Here is an 11040-nt window from a genome sequence, read left to right on the forward strand (position 1 = left end):
TGAGCTTTTCAAGACGGTATTTAATAAGTTACAGCTGCTACAAGATGCAGCGTTGCTGTCTGTTGTTGGAGTCTAGACACGTTTGGTTCTGTCACAGTGGCTGACGGAAACACTGCAGCAACAAATATGTCCTTGACACTGATAAGTCCACCCGAGGAGCCAGATTTTGACAGACATCTGGGGAACAATGACATTTTCATGTAAACACCATCCAAACCTGCCGTCCGACGCAGAAGCAATACGTGCACAGAGCCCATCGCACGGCAGAGGAAGGTCAAACCGCCAGAGGATTTTTTTTACCGGCTGTTGTAAATGAATCCTTTGTTGGCTCCCCCCGGTCCCCTTCCACTTCAGCACCAGGCTGAGCGGGACGCCTTTACGACCTGGATCTGCAGGTGTTTCCCACCGAGAGCCGGTCCCCTCGGTCTGCAGCGGCTCTGTAGGACCGAAGAGAGTCCAGCTTTCAGGGGGCAGAAAGGTGTCAGCCGAAGAGCTGTCGCCGTTTATTGATGCAGGAACCAAACAGGAAGGCATCGAATCACCAACGTAAGGCTGAGAAATATGTACAGATCGCTACCATTGAAGGGGCGGGTTCGATTCCGTCTATCCCGCTAATATTTGACCCTTTGTACAGCAGAAAGCCATCGGAGCTGCAGACTGTGGGTCAACAGTGCAAATCAAAGCTGCTTCTCCAAACACAGCATGGAATGTTAACAGGATTACCCATAATGCATTTGACACGTTAGTATTTACGACAAGCTTTTTTCTTTTGTCAATGTTCTCGACTGTACACTTGTTTAGCATCGCTGTGCGACGATGGCAGCAAACAGCAGCCCTGGTGAGGAGGGTCCTCTCCTGGTTGGGGTGGGGTGAGTGCATCATAAGTGGGCGTGTTCGGAGCTCTGGTCGCTGTCCTGACTGTCCTCGTTGGCTAAGGAGTCCGTGGAGTGGTGCAGCGCCGCGATGCCAGAGAACTCCGACGGCAGCAGGGTCCCCTTTTTCACGTTCACCAGTTCCTTCTCGCGCGCTGCCGCCCCCTGCTGGCCGCCCTTCACCCTCTTCCACTTCATCCTCCGGTTCTGGAACCACACCTTCACCTGTGGGGGGGTCAAACAAGCAGAGACACGTTTGGAAAGGTGCTGCCACATCTGGAACCTGACCCCCCATGCATGTCGACTCAACAGATTCAGTAACGCCTCGGACTGATGATCGAGCGGTTAGTCCGTCTCAAGTGGCAGCAGAGACCCTCTAATAGGGGGGGGGGGCGTTATTTTGGGAGGGTGTCATTCTGAGACCCATGAAGTGAAATGTTCTGGAGCTGATTTTCAACCCAAACAGGTTTCTGTTTGACCCCCCCCACCACCACCACCACCACCACCTTAAACTGAGGCTTCAAAAGGAAAATGCAAACGGTCTAAAAAACAGAATCTAAAGAAATAAAAGCTTCAGTTTAAACTCCTGAGGTCCATAAAGACACAAGCCCATGAAAATGGTGTTTCTAACATAATTGTGGCAGTTTTGTGAAGATGAAGGACACATGCAAAGAAAATTAAGATTAAAATTGCATTTGAGTATTTATGGATTGAATGCTATAAAGCATTTCCTGTTTTTCTTTCTTTAACCCTTGTGCTATCCTATGGGGTCCAGATGACCCCCCCCCCCTTCCATTGAGGTGTTCTCCCTACCATGACAAAGGTGGATAAAGGTGGAAAGATATCATGTAATCCATGGACACCAGTGAAGATCACAAATCATTGAAGAAAAAAGGTTCAGAGCACTGTCTAGTGGGTCTAAATGACCCAACTCCCTACGTTGACGTGGCTTAGAGGCACGTTAACGCTGGGAGTGGGGTCATCTAGACCCGGCATGACAGCTGGTAGCTTGTTCGCCGCATTGTCTTGTGGGGTCCAGATGACCCCACTCCCAATGTTAAAGTGCCTAGGATAGCACAAGGGTTATTCGAGGATCTTCCACCATTTTTTTGCAGCTTAACTCCTTCAACAATGGTTCATCTATTTCAACCATTCAACTATTCAAATGTTCAGCTCTTTCAGCTTTTTCCAGCTCTGACTTTTGGTCCTTCAAATCCGTGAACTTTTCTAGATATTCCAGGATTTCTGCCTCCATTTAAATAAATGGGGAATCCTTGGTGCAGAAACTCGCTGGTATTTTTCACAAACATATCTTTTTTGTTATTGTGCTGTTTTCACTTTATTTATGGTCCACTTTGATCATTTCTTTTTTTGTGTGTGCCAATTATTCTCCTTTAAGTTTCATTTTCATTCAGCAATACAACCTTCAACCCTGCATTTTCTTCTGGAAAAGCAGCTCCTAGTTCATTTTGAATCAGGAGCAGATGAAAAAAAAATCCCATTCTGATGTTTTTAAATACATTTCTAAATGATTCTGGATTTCAGACCATTTATGCAGATTTGACCTCCTAAACCTTCACTGTTCCTCAGACATAAATGCTTCAGAGACATAAACCAGCGTTTCCCTTTGAACCAGTTTAAACCCTGAACAGGAGAGGTTTCTGCCCCCCTGCCGTTTCTTCTGCTGCTCACACATCCTCCACCGCTGCCAGACGTGATGTGGGCAATATTTACCTCACAATAGCCTGCTGTATATTTTTGCTGACAAACCGAGGTCACACGTGTGCGCCGCCGGAGCCGCCGGCCCTTTACGCACACGCTGAGGCCGCAGAGAGATTGATTGGAGTCTGTGAGTAGATTTAAGGTGGCAGACGGTGCTCTTGGTGGCCATGTGCACGTCTGTAATTGAAACCAAAAGGCGGAGCTGCACTCAGAGGCTTTATGGAGCGTTTGACATGTTTCAAGCCGTGGTTTACAGGTGCTTTCAGGCCGAGGAGCTGCGTTACTTTGAAAGCACACCTGTGGGCCTTTTTTTCAAACGAACATCTGAATCTCTTTAAGGCGGTCTGAACATTTCTCCACTCTTTTCAAAAACGAGGCGGCAGGTTTTCCTCAGAAATGTGAACCAAAAGTGTTCCAGTTCACTCTGAGGGAGAATATCAAACCTGTTTCAGCTCAAACTCTGTGGCTCTTTATGAACATTAAGTTTGCTATATATATATACATATATGTTTCTTTACATTTTTACATGTCATGAAGAAGAGTTTAGCAGGAGTCTGCAGTGTTAAAGGATTTCTTTGGATGTGTCTCTGAACTCACTGCTGAGTTTTCTGATCCCTTTGTCACTTTACATTGATGCAGGAATGACTTTGACCCCCCCCCATTGAGTGCAGCTTTCATTCAAAATTTTATGTGACGCTTCAGGATGTTTTTAGTTTGTAAAGTTGTGGTTGAAAACAAACAGACCAAAAGTTATGACACAAAATACTGATCCTCTTTGGAACATTGGACACAGTTTTGTGAAACTTCATCTGTTTTATTTAGACATTTTCCTCATTTTTTGACTGTTTTGTCTTTAGATTTACACAAAAGGGGTTTGATCTTAATTGAGTCATTTTTGCAGTTAAAAAAAAGAGAGAAATGTAACATTTGAAAATTGTTATTTGGCCATTATTAGGTTAATTGAAGAAATATTGTTTAATATAATCAAAAATATATTTTAAAAAACTGTAGATCGATAAAAAAAAACAGTTTTAAAGATTACTATTAGAGCAAATTGTAAAGTAGAAATAAAATCTAAAACAGATTCTAGACTACTAGGTGTTAATAAAGTTGGTTAAATGTTTTGTACTTAAATATGTTTGTAAGTAATCCGACTACTCTACACATAGAAATAAAGCTCATTGTCGTTTAATGTTGTTTGTTTGGGTTTAGAAGACGGACGTCTGGTCTGAGTGAAAATATCAAATATTTAAAACATTAAGTTGAATTTATTTTATAAAAATATTCAACATTTTTCAGTAAAATCACTGGGTTATTTCACCCAGAAGAGAAATTTTAAAAAGTGTAAATGATCTCAAATCATATAAAGCTCAAATTTACCTTCATTCTTCAAATAATCCTTAAAGCGTTTCTGATGAATGAAGCTAAAGATTCATAAATAACAGACCCGTCAGAACGGCGTCGACTTGGATCCGTTTCCAGGAAACAAATGCCGATAAAATCATCACAACCTGCTTGTTTTGACTGTTAACTGCAGTTTTGGGAACGATAGAAGAATTTGATTCAAGGATCTACTTTGGAGGAAAAATGTCTCTGATGTTTGTTTGCTGCCAACAAAGAGGAGAAGAAAAAGGTTAGAAACATCTAAGAACACAAATTAAGTCCATTTTGGGACATTTTCTTTGTGGATGTTTTAAGAGTAAATCGGATAAAAACACAAAAGTGGTTGGGATTTGAAAAGCAGCATAAAAAAGCTCAAGTGATATTTTGGGGAGCAGTGGATTTTCCTCTGCCTTTCCTGCAGAAGGTTTCCCGACAACAACAGGTAGTGGGCCGCTTCCTTCCCTGAAGCGATTGTCTGCTGCTCTGGTGTTGGGAAGTGCGAGCTCCACAGAACTTCCCTCCGCCCGAGGGAACATCTGGAACATGAGAGCCCCCGTCCCGTGGCCACATCTGGAGCCCCCAGACGGAGCTACAGAGAGCCAGTCGTCGTCCTGAGGCCAGCTCTGTTTTCACAACACGGCATTAATGTGCTAATGGAGGGAAACCCGGGGGGACCAAGCTGCGACTTACTTGTCTCTCAGTCAGGTCCAGGTTGACGGCGATCTCGTAGCGCCTTAGTCTGGTTAGGTAGTTGTGGTGGGCGAACTCGGCCTCCAGCTCGCGGATCTGCTCCTTGGTGAAGGCCGTCCGCTCCTTCCTGGGTTTGCCGCTGCCGTCAGACTTGTAGTTCCCGTCCTGGGACTCTGAAAGCAGAAAAGGGTCGAGTTGGTATGGGAGCAGATTTACAGAGCTGGGGGGCAGGTGCAGGACAGTGGGGCAAACTAAAAGCACCGGGGAGAGCGGCCTGTCAGTGTTTCCGAATTCTTTCAGCGGCTGGGCGACAGCAGCACATGCGGCGGCGGCCTGCGGCGAGGCCCCCGGCTGCAGGCGGGCCCTCACTCCCAACAGGGATTTGATTTGAAGAATCTGCAGCTTTCATTTCATTAAACTCACTGGTTGTCAGGAAAATCCTCCTTCAGGAGGCGGAATCGTTTCAAACAACAAAAGTGCACAACTCAGGCTGGAGAGTCGCGGTCCCTCCAGCTCTGCAGAAACGCTTTGTGTTGTGGATATTTCCCACAACTTTCCAAAGAAAACACGTTTGGCTTCCAGAACCTTCCAGTTGTGAGCTGCGGTTTGTCTGCTGGATGAGCTTCAAGTGCAGACGGTGGTGGATGGCAGCAGCAACTGCCGGCTAATTCATCTGCGGTCCGGTTCTGTGCGTTACTCCTGCCGTCGGACCTGCAGCTTCTCTGCTGTCTCTGAGATGCAGTCCTCCTCCTGAGATGTTCCGACACTAGACACGTGACTTCCCGGCCTGCCGCTGGCATTCTGGTGACCTTTGACCTTGACTCCATCTCTGAAACTTCTGCTCTCCCCGATTCCCTCAGACACCACCTCAAAAGACCAAAAAAAAAAAAAAATAAGGAAAATCCGGAGCGTAACGCAGCCGCCGAGCAGGGCTGGAGTTACAACCAGCAGAAGGTTTTTATGGCGCAGCCGCTACACCACAGCAATTAGGTCCCTGCTCCAACTTTCATCTTGCCACAAAAAAAGCCGGAATAATTTGAGAAAAACATAGGAAACCCAGACGGGGCATGCCGTTTGGGGACGTGAGGGAAGCTCTTCACACACGACTCCGAGCTTTTCTCCTGCTTTTTCCAGGACAAACGGCTTTTCTTCTCAGACTTGTTTTTTCAGGCATCGGACACTTTCCTGCTGCTCTTTTACGACGATGCCTCCGCAAAGTAAGACTTCAAGCACCTTTTATTGTTCCACAAAAAAATCTGGTAACTTTTTAAAAGCGCCACCACTCCCTTGACAGCTCCATAAACTTGGCTGAGCTGCCCTCCCTCTGCGAGGCCCGAGCCCCCCCCCCCAAAAAAAGGGGGAAAGAGGGGCAGTTTCCCTGAAACTAAATACCACCGACTCATCCGCTCACGCCGCCGCTTCACGGCAGGAAACACCAACAAACGGGTGAAATGGGTTCAACGTGAAGGGACTTCTCAGGTTCTGCTGCATCTAAATTCAGGTTTCACTCCGGTTTCTGGCCCGGACGGTGAAACCCGATGTGAGCAGGGTCTCGTGCGAAGGGTTCTGATATTTAGACAGCTGCCTGAGTCAGCAGCCCGCTCTGACCATCGGCGTGGGGAGAAGCGCGGCGGTGGGATTCAGAGCCCGTAGAACTGGAAAAGGGATCAGGAAGGCCGACCCATAAACGGGATCGCAACACTCAAAGCGATTGAAGACTAAACACAAAAAAACTGTCATGCCGGCTCCTTCTGACTTTCATCTGGACTTCCTGCAGAATAAATGATGGTATAGGATAGAAACCAGATTACTTCCACTGCTGTCAACAGTTGTGAGTTAACTTCTACTACATTCAGGAACAAAGATCTCAGTCACAAACATTTACGGTGTCAATAAAAAATAAAGTGGTTACAGGAGATCCATGGATTTGTCTTTAAAAAGCCTCTTTGACAGCAGGCACAGTGAAAAGCTTTGATTATACTCTTCTGGATGAAATGTCCAGTGGTTTCAGTCTGGATGCTCACAGAAAATCAGAACCTTTGTAGTGACCAATGAAGGTTGAAAGAATCAAAGAAACGTGTCGTCTGCAAAGCTTCAGGACCACGAAGACCAGCGGAAAAAACATCCCTAAACACCCTGACATGAATCCGCTCCGGTTCTGTCTGCGACTACAGCGGAACCGCTCAGCTGATCCCCACAGAGGTTCTCTGAGCCCAAAGAGACGAAGCTCTGACCCACAAATTCAGGAGTTAAACATTTCTCTTGTTTATTTTTTGGTTGATCACAAAGTAATCTTTATATTTTATCCTAATTATCTTATATACTCATTTTGAGTTGCAAAGAAGAAATTAGTCTGAAGTAGTTTTTAGTTAAAAAAAACAAATTTTTTTTAATGTTTTAATTAAAAATGATTTTTAGCCTGAAATAATTCAGAGTGAACTTTTTGAAAATATAATTTTTATTTATTTAATATCTAATATTTAGTCATCTCTTAAATTTATCCCAAACCTCAGTTCATTATTTTGAAATCTCTCCTTCAGTTGTTTTCAGGTTTTTTTGGGGGCGTTTCCTGTTTACGGTCCGTGACAGGAAGTCATTCCTGGGATGGGGTTTTCGATCACGCCGGCAGTCAGATGAGCCCTCATTGTTATCATGTGGCCGTCTGCTTCACGCTTGCAGCCGGGCGCCGCGTCAGCTGACGGCCCTTTGGAGGTGACGAGTGCAGATGTGGCTCTTGGCTCTGCCTGTTTATTTGAGCAGAACGTGTTTAGCAGACGGACCTGCGGAGAATTCGGCTCCAGGTTTTTCCACTCAGAGGCTTATTTTTCCAGGACGGAGGCTTTTGCCGGAACAGTCTCGTCTTACCTGAACTGTCACTCTTCCTCTTGCCGTTCCTCTTCTCCGCCTCGGCGGGCGACAGAGTCTGCCTGCCAAAGTCCGCCGGCGCACAGGAGGCCCCCGAGGGGGTGCTGCCGCCACCCAAACTGGGGGTGCTGGCGCACAAACTGGGCGCACCCGGATGGCCCAGGTCAGAGGGCGCGGGCCCGCTGTCGTGGGGTGCGTGTGAATGCGGGTGGCAGAGGCCGTGGCGCGCGCCGCCGCCAGGCGACGGCATCGGCGGGACGTGCCACGAGGTGTGGTGCTGAGGCGGGGGGTGATGCTGCTGCTGGGGGGTCAGGTGGCCACGGTGGGGGTGGTGGGGGTGCTGCCCGTGAAATAGGCCGTCGTCGGCCGGGTAGCTGGAGATGACGCACGGCGAAGGTGAGGAGGTGGAGGAGGAGGAAGACGAGGAGGCCAGGTCGGGGTAGGAGATGTGGTCCGAGCGTCCGTGCAGAGTCAGGGGAGACTGGGTGAAGGCGGAATGGAGGGCCTGCGGCGGGGCGTGGGGGCTCCGCAGGCAGCTGAACAGAGCGTGATCCATGGCGCCCCACCAGAGGAGACAGAGGGGGGTTGGACGTGAAGGAGCTCAACCAGCCAGAGGAAAAACAAACGTAAATCCCAGATGCTGCTCCTTTTCCCCGTACTCTCCCCAAACTTCTCCTGCAGTCAAAGCTCTGAAATGTGGCGTCCTGCGGTAATCCGGAGCGTGCGGCCGCTTGCCAGGCTTCACAGGGTAAACAGTTATCCCGGGACGGGCTGCAGCTGAGCCTCTCAGATGTCAGGAGGAGCAGGGGGCTGGAGCTCCAGCCTGGAAGCACGAGGAGGTTCGGAGGAACTGCAGAACGAGGGGAGCCGGCTGAGGGGATGTTATAAATAGGGTGTAACGTGAGAGGGAGGCTGGGTCCTAGACTGCAAACGCGCTCCTGACCACATACACGCCATCACCCTCCAAAACGCAAAGCACAATAAACGTGTGGCGTTAAAGCGGCCGAGGACGGAAAGACGGCGCTTCACTTTGGACCTGACCTCCGCTGGCCTCTCGGCGTTCTTTGAGATCCTGATGGTTCGTGGGCGGAGCTGGCAGGAGGTCACACGGGGGGAAAGTGGGACACCATGCAGAGGTTGGGAGGTGTCAAGGGTTAATTTGCCCCGCCCCCCTCTGTTTGTCAGGTTTGACCTCTTTAAAAAAGAACTGTGTGGATGCTGGCGGAGATGCTTGTTGTCTCCATTAGCCGCTTCCTGCGAGCATTGTTCTGAGGGACGATGGAGTCCGGAGCGGGCCTGGCGTGCCAAACACGTCCAGCGCCGTCCCGAAAGGAAGCTGCAACATTTAAGTCATGACCTGCTGCACCTGAAACACCAGAAAAGTTCGGCTTTGATTAAAAAAAAAAAAAGTTTTTGAGATGAAGTATGTTTCAAAAACATTCAGAACTTCTGCTTTGGATCAAACCCCCGACATCCACGTCTGCTGCATCCCGACCCGGGGAGGAAAATGGGTCGGTCCCGGTCAGAACAGCAGCACAAAAACTCCACGAACTACAGCAAAACCACAAAACACGGCTTTAAGTTTAGTGTACGCTCAATTCAAGACAAAACTAACTAACTAGTAACTTTCCTGTAACAATTTATTTAAATACAATAAAACCCGAATATCTTGAGTCTCCAGAAAACATATCTAATGAAATTAAGTTTTTACTATTTGCTTGATTTAAAGAAAACTGGAAAGTCTCATTTGACTCATAAAACACACATTTGTCAAGACAAAGTTAGCTTAAAATGTATTTTGCTCTCATAACAAAGACAACACATCAAATTTAGTGTTTATAGATCATTTCAGGCCTAATGTAGTCTCTAAGGCAGAACAACCCAACCTACTAAGAACAAAGTTTTCTAGTTTCTTTCTAGAAGAACATTTTTTCCAGTGCATGAATTTATCTTGAGCTTTTACAAACTAAAAGTCTTGAAGTACCACTTTTATTGAAATCTCTTGAGAGTTCAGTCTGGGAGTTTTCCGTTAGAAACAAAACAGATTCAAAAAGTTCAGGGGTGAATCTGACAGGACTGAATCTGGATTTAGAGCGGCCTCTCTGACTGTTGACTCCGGACTCGAACCAGCCGTTTCCTCACAGCTGCTTTTCATAAAGCAAAGTCGCCAAAGTCCTGTCTACCAGCCGGGGTGGGGCGTCTGTACGCAAAGCGCCACCCTTAAACCCGGCTGAGGACTTATCTGACAGATGGATCCCTGTTTCTAAGCATGGACCTGTTTCAGGTCAGCATCCGTGACCTGTGGTGCGCCTCAACAATCCGGATGCAGGTCCTCTTCCGGTTTCACTGTTTTATTAACATTTCAAAATAACAAAAAGAAAAAGTCCACATATGCAGATGATGCTGAGATATATTTTTATCTTCTATCTTCCCCTGCCCTTCAGTTACTTTTATGAAAACAAAGCTGTAAATTTCCAATCTTTTAAATTAAATTTATAGAAAACCATATGGAGAAACGGGTGTTATTCTTTTATTACTTTCGACGTCAATCTGTGCTCCACATCAGCGTTTATCCATGGAGAACGTTAGAAAACGCTTAACTCACTTCGGTTTTTGTTTTTTTAAATTTCAGACTGAAGTGCTGCGTCTCGGACGACCCAGAGTCAGAAATCACAGAGGTGGTTCATAGAAAAACTGAATTCAGACTTTAGACTCCTCAACGCTCCTGTAATGCCATGCTGTTGGTTCCAAAATGTCCCGAAACATTTCCGTGGTTTTTGTTTTCTAGTTGGTTCTTTTTTTGTGGTTGTATTCAAAAAAACGACTCGATGCTGTTGAGTTTTCCCTGTTTTTCTTATGAAACGCCTATTATGGTTTAATAAATAAAACCAAATTTGTAAATGTTAATAGTTTGAATGTTTGTTCTGCCTTTATGATGTCTTTAACAAACCCAGTTGGGGGGGGGGGACTGTTTTTCTCAAATAATTTTTACATCTTCTGCTGCTGACATTTTTCCAAATATTTTAATAAAAATATCTTTTAGTAAAAGACTTCGCTAAGGATCTGCTGCTCATAAAGCCGTTTTAGGCATTTTTAAGTCAAAAACGTTTGACTTAATAATGTTTTTGACTTCCAAAGAAGAAGACAAGGAGGGAAAACAATGAACCAGACCAATTCTAAATATGGCTTTGTTTGTTTTTATTAAAAGTCGTGTTAGCTTTTGGAAAATTAAAGTTCCTTCTCAGAACTACTGTTGTCAATTCTTTGAGAAATAAAAAAAATAAAACTTTGTGAGACGTTAGTTTTGTCCTGAAAGTCCGGGCAGAACAGAAACCAACCGGAGCTGCCGTTGGATCAGAAATGACAGAAACAGAAAAATCCTTCCTGTGAACCAAACTCTCCGCCCTTCCTCTCAGCGCTCTGCGTAAATCAAAGGCATTTACTTTACAGATTAGCCTCAAAGAATAGATAGAAAACAAATAAAATTGATGGCGGTTTCAGAGAACTC

At 46.1% G+C, this 11040-nt stretch overlaps 1 protein-coding gene across 1 annotated transcript; it reads right to left on the reverse strand.

Annotated features, from left to right (window-relative positions):
- On the reverse strand, positions 1-10465 carry meox2 (mesenchyme homeobox 2). Its single transcript, XM_023964334.1, has 3 exons — positions 7533-10465; positions 4668-4840; positions 1-1097 (listed from the first exon to the last, which is right to left on the reverse strand). The coding sequence occupies exons 1-3, from the start codon at positions 8086-8088 to the stop codon at positions 879-881; spliced, it is 948 nt and encodes a 315-aa protein (XP_023820102.1). The 5' UTR covers positions 8089-10465; the 3' UTR covers positions 1-878.
- Between the last annotated feature and the right edge of the window lie 575 nt (positions 10466-11040).

The sequence above is a fragment of the Oryzias latipes genome, chromosome 16 (genome assembly GCF_002234675.1).
Source record: "Oryzias latipes chromosome 16, ASM223467v1".
In the NCBI taxonomy this organism is placed as follows: domain Eukaryota; kingdom Metazoa; phylum Chordata; class Actinopteri; order Beloniformes; family Adrianichthyidae; genus Oryzias; species Oryzias latipes.